This window comes from Herpailurus yagouaroundi, unplaced genomic scaffold, assembly GCF_014898765.1.
Source record: "Herpailurus yagouaroundi ecotype Mexico unplaced genomic scaffold, PumYag 181, whole genome shotgun sequence".
Classification (NCBI taxonomy): Eukaryota; Metazoa; Chordata; class Mammalia; order Carnivora; family Felidae; genus Herpailurus; species Herpailurus yagouaroundi.
Window position 1 is genome coordinate 2,337,463 of NW_024412412.1, and position 21,958 is coordinate 2,359,420.

Consider the following 21,958-nt stretch of genomic DNA (forward strand, 5'->3'; position numbering starts at 1 on the left):
ACAGAACCGGAAACAGGCTCCAGGCTCTGAGCCATCAGCCCAGAACCTGACGCGGGGCTCGAAGTCACGGACCGCGAGATCGTGACCTGGCTGAAGTCGGATGCTTAACTGACTGCGCCACCCAGGCGCCCCTCCATTTCTTTTCAGCACAATAACGTGAAGGCCAAGTTGACATGTGCTTTAAAAAAATAACATGCGAGCATTTACCTTGCCTTTCCAGCTTGAATTTTCCGAAGTCTTTTCCATGAATGTCACCTTGAAAAGTAAATCCTCCCCTTTCAAGTCCCGATGACACCTGATGCGCATGAAGAAGAGAAAAACAATGCATGGTGGGGATTAATAATACTCTGTTCTGTCATAATAGAACTGTATTCTCACAGCTAGATAGTACAGGTTAAATATGGTGTCTTGTGTCCTTCCTTCCAGTGACACGTCAGTAGTTAAAAACTGGAAAAGACACACGTGAACGAGGACTAACATAAATCCTCACTATTTCATTTTCACCACGAAACAGGTAGTAAAATCGAGAACATGTGCATGGGTTGTAAAGGGGGACAGATACAGGAATTCATATATAACCTACGTCATGTTAAACTCACTTTGTGACACACTCTTGGCTGGGGAGCATCACATGAGGCCGCATACCCTTATGTCGGACAATGAGTCGGCACACAAACGATGGTTAACATGCAAAGAAGGATATTAGTGGCGCTTGTTAAATTTCTATCTGGGAATGACTTTTTCTTTAGAACTGTCAGAGCGGTTACGCAATGGCCATGTTCAGACTTTGGGGTGGAATGTGGGGTTACATACAGGACGTGGGTCTAAGTGCCTGTTCTGTCCCTGTGTGATGACCATTCACAGGAAGTACTTACATAGCCATCTAGTCCCCAGTTGTCATTTTCAAACTTGCTTACAAAAATATCTGCGGGACCTTTAATTTGGAAAGCCTTCAGAAGTAAGCGAGCTTCTTCCTTCTTGTAAACACCTACGGAAAATCAAAGTCGGTTATTCTTACGTTGGAGGATTTCACAAGGGTTAATAACTCAGGCGTTCAATCCGTTTGATTTGGAATATGGTACAGAGAGGACGATATCAGAAGTAATGGAAATTATTGCTGTTATTTTTATATTTGAGCCTCAGTACTTCTGTTTTCCACGTACCCATCCGCCGCATTGCATTCGACGTCTTTATCCCACAGAAAGAATAAAGGTTATACACACTCAGTTATATTATTGTTTTAATCTAGCTTTTGAAATTCATATTTTGGTCATTTGTGAGGACAAAGAGACCCCAGCCAGAAGCCCTAATATGGCTACCTCTGGTTTTGTTTTTGATGTTTATTTATTTTTGAGAGAGAGAGAGAAAGAGAGAGAGAGAGAGAGAGAGTGAATAGAGGAGGGGCAGAGAGGGGGGAGACACAGAATCGGAAGCAGGCCCCAGGCTCCGAGCTGTCAGCACAGAGCCCGACGCGGGGCCCGAACTCAAGAACCGGGAGAACATGACCTGAGCCGAAGTCGGATGCTCGACTGACTGAAACCCAGGTGCCCCTAAGTATGGCTCCTTCTAAAGACAGAGTGAACAGCACGGCGAGCGGAACGTGCCGAGCATCCCTGAGTAGCCAGTGCGGTTCTGGGCAGGACAGACCGCACAGTCACACCTCTCGTGAGGCGGCGAGAATGACACTGAACAGTACGGCCCAGAGATGAGGTGACGTGGCAAGGTGCAGGCGGGGACTGTGCTGACAGCCAGAGCTCGCTCCCCACCCCATGGAGGAAGTAGGTAAATAAGTAAACAAACAAGTACTAAATGAATAATAACCTAAAACCAAAATGTCCTCCGTGCCGAGAACACGGGGTCAAAGGAAGATGCTGCTGCCCGTTCCAGAAAACGCGGCCGTGAGCTACTAATTCACACTGACTGCTAACTAACTAGAGAAGGTAATCTCTACTGTCCCAGGACCCGGTCTCCGCTGGCGGGCACACAGGGTGGAGGGGAACCAGTGGGGCCCAGCTGACAAGAGGGACTGCCCCAGGCCTTCTGGGCTGGTCTTCCTCCCGCCCTCAGCAGCTCCGTGTTGTTGGCATTACATCCAACCTCTAAAACTCTGAAGCCCAGGGCTACCCGCTCTAGGGAGACGTAATGAAATACGGTCTCATGTGGCAAACAGCCACCCCCACAGGGCCTCAGTGTGGCCGCGGCTGGCTCTGCACGCTCTGCCTTCCTCCTCCCTCCCTCTTCAGGGAGCCACCTTCTTTGAGAAAGGAATACATCCAAACTCTACCAGGAGAAAGATTAAGCCAGGCAGCTGGGGAAGACTGAGGGATCTGGACATTTAAAAAAGTTCCGGGGCACCTGGGTGGCGCAGTCAGTTAAGCGTCCGACTTCAGCCAGGTCACGATCTCGCGGTCCGTGAGTTCGAGCCCCGCGTCGGGCTCTGGGCTGATGGCTCAGAGCCTGGAGCCTGTTTCTGATTCTGTGTCTCCCTCTCTCTCTGCCCCTCCCCCGTTCATGCTCTGCCTCTCTCTGTCGCAAAAATAAATAAACGTTGAAAAAATTAAAAAAAAAAAAAAAGTTCCTGGGTGGATTTTGATGACGGGTACCTTTGGGCACGTGGCCTAATCACTTTTCCAGTTATAGGTTCAACGTAGGAAGTCGCGTGTGGCTGCGAGACCGTGGGCTCACAGATAGGTGCCTGCTAAGCCTCTCGGAGTTGAAATTATTTTGCTTTTCCTCAATCCATAGTATGTATATTGGGACGTTTTCCACTTCCAGGAAGCAGGAAAGGGGAATGTGAGGAAGGGGGGGATCTTGAGCCGCCATCATACTTTCCAGTGACTGGCGAAAGAGCAGGTGCCATTCGGGGCCCCTTGGTATCCAGGCCCAGGGCTGGGCCTTGAGAATAGCTCAGAGAAAATCCCTACCCTCATGGAGTTGGTCTATAGACAAGGATACATAGCTGTGAGAAGTGAAATAAATGAGAAGATTTTAAAAGACATTATATAGTCAGAAAGGCGATACACTTATTAAGAGTGTGGACTGGAGGTTCCAAGTGCTGAAATCCTGATTTCTGAGTTCAAATTCTACCTCTACCAAAGCACCTTAGCAAAGACACTTCATTTTTCTGGGTCTTTCTCTCTCTCTCTCTCTCTCTCTCTCTCTCTTTCTCTCTTTTATCATCAGTAAAGAATGTGTCTGATAAAGATGCTCATATCATAGGACAGACGTAAGAATGAGGAAGATAATATATGTTAAGTACATAAAATGGGGTCTGGCATACAAATTAGAGCTGCTTTTATTTTAACAGCAGGATGACAAATAAATCTCACGAGGACCGTGAGTTGAAAACAAGGATACTGACACAATGAAGTTTGGAGACATGTAGCTCTGGATATAAATCTTACATCTTTGACTTCGTATGTCACATGCATAATCGCAGGCACATTAATCAGCTTTTCTGGGCTGGTTCTGTAATCTTTAAAAATGAGAATACCAACCTACCATGGCTATCGAGAGGATCCCATGAGACACAGCTTATGCAAAGCCAATGTAATTTTAATGAGCATTTAATAAAGGGTAGCTCCCTCCTCTGTGAGGAGATAAAGGGTCTGCCTCGGCCCACATTCTTCGTTGAGGAAGATGGAACTCCTCAGGGCCTACCTGTCAACTTCAGCTCCACCTGCGAGGCTTCGAGGAAGGTCGCGTTCACCTTACTACTTGTTGCGTTGAACCAGTCAACTGTTAGAGTTGCAGGTTGTCTTTTCCCTAAATATTCATAATATCCCTTCCACACTGAATTGATAAAAAATACATCTGAAGGAACTGTGGGGGGGGAAAAAACCAGAGGAATGTTAGCGCCCACAGAAAAATTAAATTTAGATATTCTACAACACAGAGGCATAATACGTGTTGAGTGAGAGATCACAGATCATGACGGTGATGAGGACAGAGATGACCTATCCCAGGCCCTCTACGGCATGTATGCGATGGAAGTGGAATGGGGAGGGAGACTGCTGTGAGATGCACCCCCACGTCGGTGTGTTGATTTGTGGGAGAAACACTTTAGGTGCCAAAACGTTCCTTTTTTAACGGAGCTGCCAAGGCCAGAGGGTGCGGTGAACCAGAGCGACTGATATGAGGTGAGGTTATTGTGTCTGATAAGAAGATGTTAGACTGACCCGGGAAACCACGACCGGTTGTTCATTAACATCCAGGTCGACTCTTTGGAAGACACAGAAAGCTCAGAGAGCTGGCACGTATCATCCACCAGGAACTGCCTGCCCTCGGGAAGCTTGCACGTCAAAGCGCCAGTAAAGGGCGCTCACCCAGCTCATAAAGACACAAGTGCTCTGGGGGGGGGGGTCTTTATCTCCCAAGGAGATCCCAACCCACCCACCCAAGCTCTTCTATTCTTGTGAAAAACATCCCTGATTGCTAAGAAAGTTAGAGGCAACGATGTCAAATGCCATGGAGGTACGTAAAGATGCATTTCTCCCTAAATCAAGGTTTTTAGCGAATCCACTTGCTGGAACCAATTTCTAGGACACACATAGACTATCTACGTTCATGTGCCCCTTTCAGCGCAACTGGCCATCGTCCTGTCTTGCCAGCTCGGCCGTGCCTATGAAACCGAGCCCGGCTAGGGAGGCAGCCAAGAAGGAGCGAGCGTCGGCCCTTCCCGTGGCTCTCAGTAGACTCAGCTTGTGATCATAGTGCTTTTTACAAGTTTAGGAAAGGTTAAAAACTACAATACCAACATGACATAGCACACATCTGCTTATTGATAAGGGACGTTCAACACGTCTGCCTGTCTATCAGTGGCCATTTTGGGGCCCAGTTTTCAGGCAAACCTGAAAAGACTGTATTTTCCTTCACTAAAATTAACAGGCTTTAGAATCCTATCAGGGTTGTTTTCCCTACGTGAGAATGTACCCACTCGGCTGAAGCTATGAATGTACTGGTTCCAGCCCGTCGCTGACGAGTGGCTCTTGTTGGTGTATCAGAGGAATGGGTCATGCCTGACTGGGTGCAGGAAGGTGTAACCAGCGTCCCAGAGCTGGCTTGCTTGTATCAACATGGCCATCGGCAATGTGGTGACGGTGATCCCTGGGGGCCTTCTCATCTGCTCTGTTGCTGCTGGTTTGCAGCGTGACGCGACAACCGCAAGCGGAGATTTGTTACGACGCGCTACCTCAACAGACAACCACAATTAGCAAGTCCCCTCGGAGGGAATGAGGAAAGGTGGACGGGTGAGGATGGAAGCACCTTCAAAATAAAGTATGCAAGTATCTCAATATCTGAAACAAAAAAATAAGCAAACAAAAACAGAACAAACACACCATCACAGCAACAGATTGTGTTTCCTTTCACTGAGGACAATGTTGTCTGGATAAAGACTATTGATTTCCGTATTCGGTTTGTAAATAACATTTGAATACTGATTTTAAGAAGGAGTTTTCACACTTCATGGCGTACGTTGGAAAAATTCCTTTCATCGTGTCGGGACGTTGGCCCGGCTGAGACTGCGGTGTTTTAACACAGCGTTGTGACTCAACGGGAGCGTTACACATACGGTTTCCGCATCTGATGTCAGGACAGACCTTCCTGTCTAAAAGATCGGTGTTCAGAGTCGAATAAGGAAACTACTAGGGAAATGACCTTATATATGTACGCAAGTTTTCTATATCTGTTAAAAAAAAAAAGGTTGACTTACATTGTAAGTTGGGGACACAATGCATGATGAAAAGAGTCTCTAACTTTATAACACAGAGGATTTGGAGCAATAAGCATGTCGCTTAGGAAACAGGACTGCATCTTTCGATTTTCTGTGTGATGCATCTAGCAAGGCACCACATACAACAAAAAGCATTGGGAGGCAGAGGATGCCTGGATTATGGAGATACGGGGGGAAAAATGGAGCTCTACATCCGATCGGCTCAAGGAAACAGCTGACGTTGTCCCAATGCCTCATTCACATCAGCTTCCGGTTTAGAGGAAAGAATCGCAACCCTCTTTATAAGGCTCTCCATTATATCACATCCTATGGTCAACAGTTCGGGTCCGCTTCTGCCCACACAATGCCCGAGGCACCTTTTAATGAAACCGTGTGTGATCGTGCCGCAGGTTCTCGTCTTAAGTAAAGTGTTGTCATTCCGTTAACAAACCACCGTCAGGAAAGAAAGAAATGTGCGTGGGCTCGGCGCGCTAGGTGGCTGGATCGCTAACCCACTCAGGGTCTAGTGGAGTCGGAAGTTTGCGTGTTAAAATCTGTTTCCCTGTACAGAGTAGAGAACAAATCGCTTCTGTGGTTGAGATCTAGGACTGTTCTGGAATACAAACCTGGAGTTTTAGTAACTGTCTCATTAACTTCTCCCACTCCTTTACCTACAAGTAAAAAGACAAATTGTCATTTTCAAAAACACTTATTTTTGAATAAGTTTGAAAAAATGTCAAATTGAGGCAATTTTCCTTTCTCCAGATTGCTTGAAGGTACAAAATAGGAATGTCTTCTACATATCCATTTAAACCCCTACATTCATAGCAGAGTATCCTTTGTGTTTGTCAAAAAAAAAAACAAAAAAAAAAAAACGGAGCTTAATGGTGAAAAGCAGTGCAGCTGTGACAGGTGCATGTCTGTGTGGTGTGCTACAACAGAGAGCCTTGCAAACGAGGGTGGTTGATATCCATTTTCTCGATCCTATTTGGGATATGCTAGCCACCAGTGAAAGGTGGCATGCAGAACAACTAAGATTTCGTAGCCTCTCTTGACTTTCCAAGTCCTCACCCAAATCAACGGAAGTACAAATCGACAGATACTGAATAACACCAAATTGTTTCCCTTGCAGGACGTTTACTTTGGTCTATCACGTCGGATTTAACTCAAAATCTCTTAGCATTTATAGGTCTGCATCAAACTACAAATTACGTTTTTAAAGTTCGCATTCTTCTGCATCTGATGGAGGAGGGCAAGGGAGACAAGAATTCCTAATTTGGAAATATAAATAGGCTTCCAGAGAATAAAACTAAAGTCACAGATTTTATCACACTCCATATTTAGTGTTTATGCCATGTAGTATTTGATGCGTGTGTGATCTGTGTTTGGTGGGGAATCTCAAAGTTCAGCTGTCATCAGATCTGACCCTGTCTTAGGGCTCTCATTTGTAAGTACACAAATACGTGGGTAATTGATGCATCACCTTCGTGCCAATCGCTTTTGTCATTTGAACCAATGTAAAGAATACACAGATGTATATCCCACCACCAAACAGCCTGTGGTCTTAAAAATAACGGCTTCGTTTATATATCCACCAATCCTGGGTGATATTTGCCCATTTTCATTAAAAAAAAAAGACATTTTCCAAAAATATGGTGTGTATTATTGGCCTTTTAGCGCATGATGTTTTTCTTGAAGCAGACAGCTTTTCTCTGCGGCTTCAAGTGTGACTAGCAAATAGTAAAACCTACATGTCTACTTAGACTATGCCTCCGTTGTACCAAACACTTACTACGCACACGTTCACACACACAGCTCACCACATGAAGCACAGATTCAGCTGGGGTGACCGACATCACTTCCATGATGCTGTTTACTTATGGATCTTACGACGGAAGCTAGCCCGATGGGCAGTTGATGCTCCTGCTAGGGGCTCGGCAGGGAGGGGCGTTCACTCCCTCCTCAGCGACTTACTTTTACAGACAGGCGATTTTCCCGTCCACCTCATATCTGCTTTACACGTCCTGTGCTCAGACCCGGCCGCGAGGAAGAACCCCGGATGGCAGGTGTACACCAAGGTGTAACCGAAGGCGGGGAGGTCTATCGCTCTCACGTCCGCGTGGGCTGGCGTTTCTGGCTGTCTGCAGGCGTGGGCTGAAACGGCACGCGTTCTGTTAGGAAGCACTGGCACTTTGCGTAAGATAGAGTTAGAGTCTAAAGAAATCAGGAACTGCGGCAAAATTTGGAAGTGGCTGCAAAGTCAGGTTGCAACTTAAAATTGAGAGTATGGTATCTTGAAATATCCCCAATCTTCCCTGAAACTTTTAACATCATGAAAACTTGGGATTTGCCAGCTCTCCCTACCTATCCTTCCTTCCCTACCCCCTCCTCTCTCTACTCTCCCTGTCTGCATATAAGTAAGTGTGTGTAATTAATTACGTGTAGAAATTTAGAATATAAATCAGAGCGCTGAAATAAATAGATCACTTCTGATATACTATTAAGATAAATGATATGTCACATTTCCTTAAAAGACCATCCCTATAAGCTAAACACACAGATGGGCACAGGTATAGAAATACACTTTTTGTAAAATTTATATTTCATTTTAATTTTTTTAAGTTTATTTATTTTGAGAGGGAGAGAAAGAGACTGACAAGATGGGTGGAGAGAGGCAGAAAGAGAGGGAGCGAGAGAGAATCCCAAGCAGGCTCTGCACGGACTGTGCAGAGCCCAATGCGGGGCTTGAACCCACGAACCATGAGATCGGGGTCTGAGGTAAAGTCAAGAGTTGAATGCTTAACCAACTGAGCCACCCAGGCACCCCTTCAATTTTTATTTTAAAGAGATTGAGAGAGAAAGAGAGAGAGAGAGAAAGAGAGAGTGCACATGTGCAAGAGGGGGAGGAGCAAAGGGAAAGAGAGAATCCCAAGCAGGTTCCACACTCTGTATGGACCCCTACTCAGGGCTCGATCCCACGACCCTGGGATCACGACCTGAGCCCAAATCAAGAGTTGGATGCTCAACCAACTGAGCCACACAGCCTGCCCCACAAAAAAGAAATATGCCTTGATTTTTGTCTGATGGCAGCTAACAAGACTGTTATTGAGTTAATTCAATAATTTTGGTAAAAATTTGATTTATGTTTAGAAAGCTGAGTGCAATGTTACAGATTCTTACTTCTCTTAAAATGTAATTTAGGAGTAAGTAAGATTGCAATGTTTAAATCTCAAGTAACTTCTTACGTATGTCTCAGGAAATGGACTTCTTCACAGATGATTATAAAACAAGGTGACAACATTAAAATTATGAATGCAACTGTTTTAAGTATCATACTATTTTCTGCTTCAGCAAACTTTCAACATACGAATACCTGATATTAGCAAGCTCCAAGATCCACAGACACAAACACACACGTGTTTGTATATGTACATATACACAGACATACAAGTCTATATGCCAATATATATACACATATATATGCATATCTGTGCACACATAATATCCACATATATCATTTGACTAGAGTATTAGAGATGATAGCTTTGAATTAAATATACATCTGATAATACTGATAAATACACAAAAATCACATTTTATACACCATTAAAAGAATTTTTCATGACCTTCTACTTTTTTTGATTCTCTTATTTAACACAGTAAGATTAAAATTTTTTATTTCATTAAGCTGATAGAGGGTGAAATACTGACTTATGAATCATTCCCACAATATCTTTTCTATTTCTCATGATTAAGTCACAAAATAAAATGTTACCCTACATAACAATTTGAATGATAAATTCATATGGACTTCAAAAATAACGTTTAAGGGGCGCCTGGGTGGCTCAGTCGGTTGAGCGTCCAACTCTTGATTTGGGCTCAGGTCATGATCCCAGGGTTGTGGGATCAAGACCCATTTCAGGCTCCACACTGAGCTTGGAGCTTGCTTGAGATTCTCTCTCTCTCTCTCTCTCTCTCTCTCTCTCTCTCTCTCGCGGGCGGCGGCGCTCCCGCCCCACCACCCTCTCCCCTGCTCGCTCTTTCTCTAAAATAAAAAAATAACATTTAAGATATTTCTATTAATATCATGACATATTTCATGATCCATTTTACCCTCTCTTTAATAATCTGATGTAAACATTCTAGAAGAATAATAGCATGGATAAGAAAGTTTCCTTTCTGTGAGTGTTACCGATGTCATTCACTTGTGTTTGGTTTAGGGCATGTTCTCAGACCTTAGTGTGCCCCAGTATCACCCACAGAGCTGGGTGATGATAGTGTGCTGTCCCTCCTTTTTGTTCCCACTGGGGTTCCAGCCCCTAAGTTTCTGATTCCCAAAGTCTGGGGCCACAGCTTGAGAATTTTAATCACTACCCAACTCCCAGGTGACGCTGATGCTGCTAGTTCTAGGGAATCAAACTCTGAGAAATTCTGGTCTAGGGAATTAGAAATGATCAAACAAACAAAAATCAGGCAATTCCTCATTATTTCCCTTGATGGCAAACGCCTCCCAGAGGTTCGAGAACACATAGGCTGTGGCTGGCTGCGGTGGAAGAAATCACACTTACGTATACATTCTGTCTGTATTCCACTCCAAGTTAAATTTGCCAGGCAAGTCCGAGTCGTAGAACCTTGGATGTGGTAACCTTTTCTGCACCTGAAAAACACGGTGCTTCCAACCTAGAGAGGAAATCCAACATGGGCTTCAGAGGCGGAGCGGACGTGCGAGATACAATGTCATCACGCCGGAAAGCTCATTCCAGGGTAAGATACGCGAGTGACATCTCTCTTCCATGTCAGGCCATTGTTTGAGCCAGCATGGACATTTCAACTGCGTGTTATGGCTGAGTTGCTCAATGCACGAGGTGAGGATACAGGCAGGTACAGAGAACTGTGGTCATTTAAGAGGGAGTTTACTTGGGTGACGAAAGAACGCTTTTTCTCTTTCCTTTTGGCCCTCTGTGTCTTCAGATTGTAATAATTTTTTTCCCTTTTCCATTATTTCCTGCTATCCCTATTTAAGGTGTTGGCTTTACCCAACTGCTTTTGTTGACACTGCTGGGGATTGGCCAGCTCCTGCTCTATCGTAGAATCTCTCGAAACTGTCTATCCTCCTGAAGCAGCAGATACTTGGACTCTTTATTGCCACCCGCATGCCTGAAGTATCTTCCCAATAGACCTTCGCAACCTCCCCTACCCCCCCCCCCTTAGTTGTTGGTATCTTGCTAACTTTCACTTCTGCACATTCTTTCCTGACCTTCCAAGGATGCATCATATGCTTCTTACTGCAATGTCCTAGAAGCACCTGTATGTTTATCTACTTCCCCAACTTAACTGGAAATGCCTTGAAGGGAAGGTTCCCAGTGGTCTGTAGACATGTTTTTTGAGGATCAGTGATGGTCATGTGTTGAAGGGAATCAATGATCTCTCCTGGTCACTGATCACTTATATCCGGGACATGCAGGTTGGGGAGAACAGAAAACGGAAGAGAAGTACGCTCACAGAAAGGTGGTCTACACCTGGAAGGCAGCTTCGCGTACCCTGTGGTTCGGAATGGGACCAAGTGGGTTCCTAAGGCATAAATTATGAAGCCATGTAAGTGCACAGGTGAAGAGTGCACCCTGATTCTTGCTCAGAGGATTCAAACCAGGTCCTTAATTCCTCTACATGTGTCTTCCCATCTGGGTCAGTCCCTGCCTCCCTCATTGGGATTTTGGGGAGAAGAACTATGAGTAAAACATGGGGCAATAGTTGCTGCACTGAATAGTGATGAAGTGTGTCAGAAAAAAAAATAAAAAATAAACAAGCTGTTCCTTACCACTGGCACCTGAAAGTAGAGATTGGAATTTATACAGAAAAAAAAAAAATCAAATTTACCTAAACTGCAAAGGAATAACGGATTTGAGATGCAGAGATGGGTAAAGAGTAATCCATCACCTATCAGGAATACCCTCCATCGAATTTCCTTGTCAGGATGTCACTGACCCCAATCGGACCTCCTGGCAAATACGTGACATTATTTACTAGCAAGAAGAAACGAGAGAGCCTCTATCAGGTTCTGGTCGGAGGAAAAGACAGTGCCCTTCTCAATAGAGTATCTTTTAGCAGAAGATGCCTGGCCAGTCCAGATTGATCACTGTAAATTAACCTGGTGTTTATGAATTGACGGGACGTGGCCCGCCGGAGACTGGAGGGCAGCATTAAAATTGTGTAATGAACACAGCATGACAAGGGATGTTCTAAAACCGAAGCGGCTTACTCTGCGTGAGCACGTTGCAGAACGCAGTGCTGAAGAAAACAAAACTCTGTTATATTCACAACTTAATGTGTCCTGATGAAAACAAAAGAAGAAACAAGAAACATTTTGGGACGATTCCTCTGACGGGGTTAGCCATCTCCTTAAAGGATGGCGTCTGTGTCTTTAAAGTATTAGCAAATCTTGCTTTTGGATCCAACCTATCATTCTTGTTAGTGTAACTTGATTTTGTCATCAGAGGAGTGAGAAATTTATCCATTCCTATTAGTTTCTTAAGATAGATCCCAGGGATAGGATGCTGAGTGTAGTCACTAAATGTGGACTTCACGTGGGCTCTTTGAGGGCAGATAAGGAACCCGTGGGGAGTCAGTGAGAGCATTACTCAGTATAGTATTTGCAGGCCTTGCCGTATATGTGGCATGACATTTCTACACGCCAGTAAGCATTTCCCTGAGGATTGGGCCATATTTGACACCTAACATAAAATACGCCAGATTGTGCCTCATAGGTACCTACGACAAGTTCCTCTGGGGGGTGTAGGAATGCCATCAGGAAGTAGCCAAGGTGTGTTAGAGCCAACCAAGAAAGAATATGTTAGGTTTCAGGAAAGCCTCAGTGAAGTGGCTGAAGAAAAAAGGCTTTTTATTCTAAATTAGTGGGCTCTCTAACTTGAATGCACTACACATATTTAACTGTGGCTTTCAAAGCCATCTCATCATCGAGCTGTGAAGTCACTTGATCACTTAAGATGGTGGAAACATTTTATTTCAAGGTTCATTACCTCCTAGTTTTGGTTATTCCTCTAATACTACCTAACGTGTTAATGTACTTTTTATTTAAAAAGTCAAACGAACGTCAAACGTGGTATCAAGTACGCAAATAGTTCATACACAGAGGTGGCATGGAAAAGAAATATCACAAAGTAAGCCTACTAGCTGAGGAGGCTGAATGCGTTTTCTTCTGTTTTTGTCTCTAAAATCTAGTATTATTTGCCCATGATGCATCGGGTCACTGAACAGGGTATTGTTACGCGTAGCTATTCAGTGACCAGTCACTCTGGAGAACTGCCATGACAGTTCAGCGAACAAAAAACATCACGTCATGCAAACTTTCAAGTAGAAATCAATATGACAATTGCTACTGTGTGAATTAAGATGCATCCAGCTATCCCAATTTTGACAGTTAAAATACCACGTGGGCATCCTCTCCGAATCAATGCATCTCCGCAAATATACGATGAATCAGGGTACGTGAAACCATGCGCACATGTTCGAGTGTCAATTGCATTTTATACTTACAGAGAAACAGGGTGAAATAAAAATGGAATACCTCGTATCCTCTGGAGCTATTCTGTATTCCAAAGTGTGGAGTGCCGGGGTCTGGGCAGCTGTTATGAGCTGGATCTGAAGTGCACATAAAAACAAAACAAAACAAAGAGCGCCAGATACGGTTACTCTAGGGACTCTAACATTTTTACTCAAAGGTCATAAAAATGTGAGAAAACTGGGGGGGGTCTGGGTGGCTCCGTTGGTTAAGTGCCCGACTCTGGATTTCGGGTCAGGTCATGATCTCACGGTCTTGAGATCGAGCCCCGCGTAGGGCTCTGCGCTGAGCCCGGAGTCTGTTTGGGATCCTCTCTCCTTCTCTCTCCACCCCACCCCTGCTCATTCCCTCCCTCTCCCTCTCTCTCTCTCTCTAAAAATAGACAAAGTATAACAAATTGAGAAAATTATATTTTGGCAGATATGTAAGATGTTTTGCATTAAAGTTAAAAATCAAAGTATATTGCTATTTACATCTTCTTTTCAGACTTCTTTAGGTATACCTCTTTCGTTCTTTATCAGATTCTAAATTGCTCTGTGTATTATTTTCTGTATCAGAATGAACACCCTTTTCCATTTTCTGGTCAGACAAAGTATACTGGTTGGTCCACTAATATGCTGTCTTCAATAACTATTATGATCCCTCGGTTCTTAAGGAGTTCACTAGTGGTCATCCCTTTCAGTCATCCATTACGTGACTGCAAATTTCTTGAGTTAATTTTCCTCGAGACTTCAAAATGGGAAATATATTTAGTGCTTCAAAGTTGAGGCATATGGTAGACCAAAAGTGACATTTCTCTCCCCAAAAATGTAGGACTTGAGCAATGAGGAGCGTGTAGCTTTATTATTTGCTGCTCTCTAGATGCTCGTATGAAAAAAATTACCTAACTTACAAAACAAATGGTTTTCAAAAGAAACTAACCTATTGGAAGGAAGAAAACCATTTCTTAGTATAGAGATAGGAACCGTGTAGCAACGGTTTAAATGAAATAGCAGTAAACATGTCTGTTAATAAAAAAAAAGGCAGTGCTTCAAGGAAATTATTCCTGAAGCTCTTTGTGTTTAAGTAGTAATCAGTCAATTTCTTAGAAACCATGACTATAGATCATGAATTGTTTACTACAAAGATGCAGAACATCTACTCCTTGGCTCAGTACAGCTGGTGAAAAAATTAACTCATCAATCAACATGAATCTGCAGCCATGAGGTATGAAGAAAATTGCTCTTAACAGAAATAAAGGGTAATGTTTCTCTGCCACTAAGAATTTGACTTTTGACAAATACAGCTTGTGTCTGAATCCTTTCTAGGAGACAGAAATGCAACATAAAAAGGCAGGGCTTAAATCATATGGAAAGTGTCTCCTGACTTGTAAGTCTCGTTGCCATATTCCAAGGTCACCAGAACGTCGTGCCCGACTCCTTCCACCACTGCTGGTGTGGGTGGGTCAGTAGGGACTGGCCAGTGAAGACAGACTGGCACCAACGGGACGACGCCCAAACAACAGCCAGGCCGTCTTCCCGGTGATGGTGGCTTTGGAGAAGGGCAATGACAGTGTCTTCAACAAAGCTGTCTTTCCCTGAAAGAATGCCCCTGCCGCTTGAGGTGCAGACAGGGAAACAAGATCTAAATTCAGGTCCAAAGTTGATCTGTAGGATTTAATCGGAGTAGCCGATGAGGGCTTGCCCAACGAACCATCTGTGGGCACAGGATCTGTGAAGCCACAAACGATCCCATTTTAGCGTGCCGGTCCCCACCCCCGAACACCCTCGGGGTGGTCTTGCCAACGTTCCTACCGATGCAGGTGGGCTGGGTGCCGCTCCACGTGCCGTCGGCCTGGCAGGTTCTTCTCGAGGACCCCACCAGTATGAAGGGAGGTTTGCACTGGAAGAAGACTTCAGATTTATAGGTGAAGCTTTTGCCACTGAGCCGCCCCTCCGCGGGGGTGCCGGGGTCTCCGCAGAACACGGCTGTTGGAGACAACAAGGCAGTCAGCCAACAATAGGAGCCGCCGCATCGGGTCAGCCCACTCGGGTCGTGTAACTAGTGTCTGCGAAATCTTTGGGGACAACTATTAAACTGGGAAATGACCGAGGGGCAGAATGCGCATTTGAGCGGGGAGGTCTCGAGCGTGAACGTTTGCATATGGTAGCATGGCTATAGAGGACACGTCGCTGTTCTCCTCACACCGGGAGCTGAGGGTGCTCCTCATGGTCCAGTGCAACGTGACCCAGGAAGAAGCATCACTGGGGGACTTACGTAGGCACTGGGGCACCTCCCCTTTCCACACCCCACGGCCTTCGCAGGAGAGGATGGCGGAGTGAGAGGGCTGGAAGCCGTCCACGCAGCTGTAACTGATGCTGGACCCCCAGTGGAAATCTTCTCCCTCCACCTTCCCGTGCTGTACTTGAGGAGGCTGGCCACACGTGACAGCTGTTTCAAAGAAGAGACGAGACTGAACATCCGGAGCATCCGCCACGACCCTAACACTCACAGGATGCACGTTTTAATTCTACCCGGGTCACAAAGGACATCTACATAGGGTTGTTTTCTTTTAATACGAGAATTATTGAGGAAGACAGCACATTGAGATAATAAAACTTTTCTCCAATATTTCTTCATTAATTTAGATCAAGTACATAAGAGCACAGCAAAGTCACAACATATCACACGGTGGAAGAAAGCAGGATTGAACATGACATTCTCAATACGTACAAGGCCAAGAAGGGAAGAGATACTCGTATTCAATGTATGTCTTTTCATGATGGTTCTCAACAACAAAACAAATCTGGGCTTGCTTATATGACATGAGTACAGACTTCTGGATTTATATATATAGTTGGCAAGCTTTTTTTTTTTTTTTAACACATAAAGATATAATATGTGAAAGACATAGGCTGTGGATCCATTTGCCGAATAATTAAAAACCAAGCACTTGCATGGTTAAGAAGATTCTGTGGAACACCACTGCCCAGTGTATTATATCAGCCATGAGCTGACGGTGGGGCCCCCGAGCAGGGATGCAGTTCTCACAGATGATGAGTGGTTGGCGTGGCCCCAGGTAGCCCCCTTAGAACCTAGCCATTACCCTGAAGTGCAGGGGGCTGGGGACTGCGATCAACAAATCTTCTTGGAAGATCCAAGAGCTTTCTGGATTTTTCACCCTGGAGGAGGCTTGCCAATGACAGAAGGCAGCAAGAGAAGGGACCCAGGTGTATACTCTCACCTGCATTTTCTTCTGCGTGCTCACACTCAGGCATTCTCACGTCGGAAGACACAGTCACACATGCACAGTCAGCAGTTGGAAATGAGCCTCTCTGTTATCTCTCATCTATTCAGTTTTTTCAACCAATATTTCTTGAGAGTCCACACGTGAGGGGGTAGGGGGGACACGTGCTCTAGACAGGGGATATCAAGTGAGAAGTCCCCTAGGAGGGAACAGTAATGAGCGACGTGGTTTCACAGAATCACGTGAGGAGGTGACTAGCCCCAGACAGGTTCAGAGGGAGAGAGTGGTCTCTTCTGGAAGGGCCTGGTTGCCCACGGAGTTCCTTCCAACTGCACTGGCTGTTCAAAAGAGGAGCAAAAGTCTACAAAAGCATGTGACATCACAGAGACCAGTGCAATTATTGGTCGCTGTCATGAGCACGTCATGTGACTAGATGGCTCCTGACACTAGTCTGTGACTTTCAGTAAACGTTTATCCAGCGCCTGCAACAGACACAGCATTAATGATGGCTGGCGGAAGACAGGAGCCTCTGCGATCCTTACGCACCGGTAGGAGGGAAAACGTGGCCCACCAACAGGCCCATGTCGGAAGGGAGAGGGAGCCAGGTGGTTGAGCACCCAGCTCTCACGGAGGCCTCACACTGAGCTCTGTCCACGCAAGCCCCAAGACCCATCTGCCTCTCAGAGCCCACTGAAGATGAACGCTTCCTCACTAGCAGTTGCCAGGGTCCAACTCACAACTCCCCCAGAACTGTCCGGGTTCCTAGTCCAACAAAGAGCCAGGCACTGCATTTTTGTTTGGGGCCAGCCACGCTCAAGCCCCACTTGTCTCCCTGTGCCCCTCCTGCCCCACTCTGGCCCGGCTGATAAGGAAGCTGGCACGTGCTCTCTCCGGTGCCGGCAGAGGAGCCCTAACCATGCAGATCGCTGTCTTTGGACAACTGTCTCCAGCACCACTGTTTTCTCACTGTCAAAGCCCAGCCCTCAGTTACATCGTTCAAGTCACATCCACTGGCGTCTCCCTGACCTTCTCTCCCTGCAAAGTCCAACCCCCAAGTCATAAACCTTTTCTACCGCCTCTATATTTGTAGGGCATCTTCAGACTCAGTGTCCGAATCCCACAGAACATCATGGTACCAACATGGTCGGCCATTATTTGATGACTGGCTTCTCTCTCTAAGTGGCGTTTAAAGTCCTATAATTATTCTTCCCCATCATACCTGCCTTAAGCCTTAATATATCTGGGGTTAACAATGTTTACCGAGAGAGAGGACATCACTGGGATTCAAAATACAGACTTAAAGCTTGTACCCCATCATTTGAGAGCTGATGTCTCCCAATCTTGGTTTGTGCACTGGGCCATTTACTAACTCTGCTAGTCTGTTTTCCCATCTGTAAAGCTGAGATTAATGTATTAAGAAAATGGCAGTGATTTTATTTGCAAATGAGTCACGAGAATTCCTAGCACATAGAGGACATCATAAATGCTTGCAAATGCAGTGAAATGGAATTCAACAAACGCTTCTGTGTCAGCAAGACCAGAAAGGTAATGACACAGACCTTTGCAGGTGGGTTTGCTGTTATTCCATGTACTGTCTTTGGTACAACGGATGGTGGATGATGTGACAGGTTCCAGGAGATAGCCAGGGTCACACTGATAGCTTACAGTCTTATTGAAGGTGAAATCCGTCCCAAACTGGATGCCATTGGCCAGTGTACCTGGGTCCCCACAGCTTATAACTAATGAGCAGAAGAAAAAAAGCATTAGAAAGGTAAAAACAAAAACAAAAACAAACATTAAATGAATTCATTATGGTTTCTGTTCATGTTACTCCCCTTATGCTGATATTCAAAATGATTAAGCAGTGGGGCGCTTGGGTGGCTCAGTCAGTTAAGCGTCTGACTCTTGGTCTCGGCTCAGGTCATGATCTCATGGTTCGTGGGTTTGAGCCTCACTTCGGGCTCTGTGCCGACAGCGCAGAACCTGCTTGGGATATTCTGTCTCTCCCTCTCTCTCTCTCCTCTCTGCCCCTCCCATGCTCACTCTCTTTTTCTCAAAATAAATAAAAAGTTAAACTTAATGAAAACAAACCAAATTGATTCAGTAGTAAATTGTTACAGCAGTATTGTCCTCTGTTTGCTGACTGGTCGTCGGGACACTGTGTTTGGAATCGCTTGTTTCTATTCGATCCTGGTTGGCTGTGGGGATGCCGGCTGCCATCTTTGTCCAGTCCTTAATTAGGTACCGTGGGTACTCTCATCACAAAGTTAAGGACAGAGACAAAGGCTGCGATCAGAGAATAAACACTTTTCTTATTTCTCTGCAAACGAGATGTTCTACAGAGAGGACAAACCTTGACTTTTGTGGCCCCAATTTTCCAACGTCCAACCCACTGGCCAATGGAAATGGCTTTGGGGGCGCCTGTGTGGCTCATTTGGTTAAATGTCTGACTTTGGCTCAGGTCATGATCTCATGGTTTGTGAGTTCAAGCCCCACTTCAGTCTCACTGCTGACAGCACAGAGCCTGCTTTAGATTCTCTGTCCCCCTCTCTGCCCTCCCCTGCTTACACGCATGTAATCTCCCTCTCCCCCCCCTCAAAAATAAGTAGACGTTGGGGCGCCTGGGTGGCGCAGTCGGTTAGGCGTCCGACTTCAGCCAGGTCACGATCTCGCGGTCCGTGAGTTCGAGCCCCGCGTCGGGCTCTGGGCTGATGGCTCAGAGCCCGGAGCCTGTTTCCGATTCTGTGTCTCCCTCTCTCTCTGCCCCTCCCCCGTTCATGCTCTGTCTCTCTCTGTCCCAAAAATAAATAAACGTTGAAAAAAAAATTAAAAAAAAAATAAGTAGACGTTAAAAAGAAGAAAATATTTTCAACCATATCAATAAGAAGGTGAAGAAAGATCTAAAACTGTCTAATAAATAGAGCCATCATATATATGTAGACCTTGTTTTTGCCATGTGTTAAAAAAATCAATAAAGTATTTAACAAATAAACAAATTTTTCTCGGTCAAGCCGGTGACGTCCTTCGGCCCACATGACAGCTGTTACTAACTTGTACAGTCGGGGGCTGTGCCGGTCCAGGTCCCGTTGGCTGTGCAGTGCCGAATCATTAACCCTGAGGTCTTGTAGCCTTCCCAACAGGCGTAGATGACCGAGCTGGAGAACAGGACGCCGTCACTGCTGACAATCATGCCGTTGGTGGGCGTGCCAGGATTCCCACAGGACACGGCTGTGAGCGACAGTAACACAGAAACACAGTGAGCTCTTACCAAAATGATCAATACAAGAGACCAGAGGTTGTCGGTGTCGTAGAGGACATGTTTCTTTTTAAGAAAATAGGACCTATTGCTATGAAGATGTTGAACATATATCTTACATTATGATTTGTACCGTTATTTTATCGATGAGTTACAAATGTGAAAATTGTCTTTTCATAGTATTCTTCATAAAGTACTTCAAAACAAATTAAAAGATGAATTAAAGCACTGAAAATTCCAAGACTTGCTTCTTTGGGATTTCACATGTTTATAATAAAAAAAAACATTTTTTTTAAAAAGGATTTTTTTTAAAGGATCTATCTGATACCAGCAACTCAGAAGTCACTCCCTTCACGTAATAACCGATTTTTTTTTGAAATCCGGTCAAATCGGGTCATATTTCACATCTGTAGAATTCATTTTGGAAAATAAGTGATGCCTGAGGAGTATGAGTGAGTACTTCAACTGTCTTGTAAAATGGTCTCCACATTGTTACCCTATCCAACGGCGGCTGTTTTAAGTGGCCTTGGACAGGCTGCACTCTGTTTCTCTCTAGATGATCCCAATGCCCGTGCAGGCATTAAGATGCCTCCTAACAATGGCAATAATGAAAGGCTGGGCGACAGTTCTACGCCCAGTGTACCCCCCTCGCACATTTCTTAGCCCAGAAAGCTCAGTGGCTTCTGGGTGTGTATCATGTGATGGTTTTAACCCTTAATAGGATTTTCTTGACTTTTGTACTCGCGTTTATTTATCACAAAGATTGTGTTTTTTTCTCCTTAGCACTCCCACATGATGCACAGCAGGTAGACATAGAAATAATATGACCTTTCGTTGGACGCTAACAGCAGAATGTATCCTGAGAACATTTCTGAGAATGGCTGGAATGTTTACAAATGCTCCTTCCTATTTAGTTGTGCCGCTTTCAAATCTAGCATTCAGAACAAAGATAGACTCTTTCTAAAAATGTGGATGAAAACAGGGGCACCTGGGTGGCTCAGTCGGTTAAGCATGGGACGTTTGATTTCAGCTCAGGTCATGATCTCAAGGTCCGTGAGACTGAGCCACACACTTGACTGTGCTGACAGTACAGAGCCTGCTCGGGATTCTCTCTTCCTCTCTCTGCCTTTCCCCTGCTTACACTCTCTCTCAAAGATACACGTATATACTAAAAAAAAAAAAAAAAAATACAGAAGAAAACAAACTGACTACAAAACTTACATAGTATAGAAGAGACACTGTAATGGACGTGAAGGGAATCGCCGATCATATTGTGCTGAAAAACATGCTGACCCCGAGGTTGGACTTGATCGTGTCTGACAACTACAAAGCATGCATGCTGGTGCTTCTCTGTCTGTGCCCATGACAGACATGAGTCCACCACAACCCTCTTCCCTAATGGATCTGGTGTGAACTTACAGTCTTTCCTAGCACGGATCTTTCAGCATTTTTCTGGCTGTCATTTGAAATGAGGTCTATTTGCCAATAGTGAAGCAGATGATATTTAACACTGAACATCTGAAGCCCAAAAGTCTTGTGATGGCTACACTATCAATCGAAATGTCATGTTGCCAAAAGCCCAGAGGCTGGACTCTTCGAGACAATTACTCATTCATTCAACACATGTTGATCCATCATTGAATATGTGACATTTGTTGTTTGATGTACCAGTGAAAAGCCCGACAGAGAAGAGACTTGTATTGATCCAATTTGTAATTTAGCAAACCAACCAGACAACCATGTTCTTACATTTTATTCTAACCATAACTACGATTAAAATGTGTAGCAATTTTCAAATGTCACCTGTGAAAGATAATGCTAAAATAGGATGCAGACACAGGTGAACGTATGCGAGCTTAATTTATACACAGATATGTTGTCAGGGTAAGAATACCCATCATGATAATGACATCCTAATGTTCAGAAAGTCCCTCAAAAAGGGGTTCCTGGGTGTTTAGTCATTTAAGAGTCTGACTCACGATGTCAGCTCAGGTTATGATCTTGCAGTCCATGAGTTCGAGCCCTATGTCAGGCTCTGGGCTGACAACACAGAGCCTACTTGGGATTCTCTCTCTGTCTGCCCCTCTCCCCCTTCATGCTCTCTCTGTCTCTACAATAAAATAATAAATAAAATAAAATAAAATAAAATAAAATAAAATAAAATAAAATAAAATAAAATAAAAT

The 21,958-nt window shown here is 44.7% G+C and overlaps 1 protein-coding gene across 1 annotated transcript in view; it reads right to left on the minus strand.

The window, feature by feature from the left end:
* CSMD1 (CUB and Sushi multiple domains 1) overlaps window positions 1–21,958 on the minus strand; it is a 1,645,367-nt gene that overhangs the window by 14,078 nt on the left and 1,609,331 nt on the right. The window contains exons 57-67 of the mRNA XM_040490416.1: window positions 19,570–19,746; window positions 18,078–18,257; window positions 15,549–15,722; window positions 15,086–15,259; window positions 13,299–13,372; window positions 10,282–10,393; window positions 7,688–7,867; window positions 6,340–6,384; window positions 3,661–3,822; window positions 876–988; window positions 208–295 (exon numbers count right to left, since the gene is read on the minus strand). Coding sequence (XP_040346350.1) covers window positions 208–295; window positions 876–988; window positions 3,661–3,822; window positions 6,340–6,384; window positions 7,688–7,867; window positions 10,282–10,393; window positions 13,299–13,372; window positions 15,086–15,259; window positions 15,549–15,722; window positions 18,078–18,257; window positions 19,570–19,746 — 1,479 coding nt within the window. The remainder of the gene's footprint in view (window positions 1–207; window positions 296–875; window positions 989–3,660; window positions 3,823–6,339; window positions 6,385–7,687; window positions 7,868–10,281; window positions 10,394–13,298; window positions 13,373–15,085; window positions 15,260–15,548; window positions 15,723–18,077; window positions 18,258–19,569; window positions 19,747–21,958) is intronic.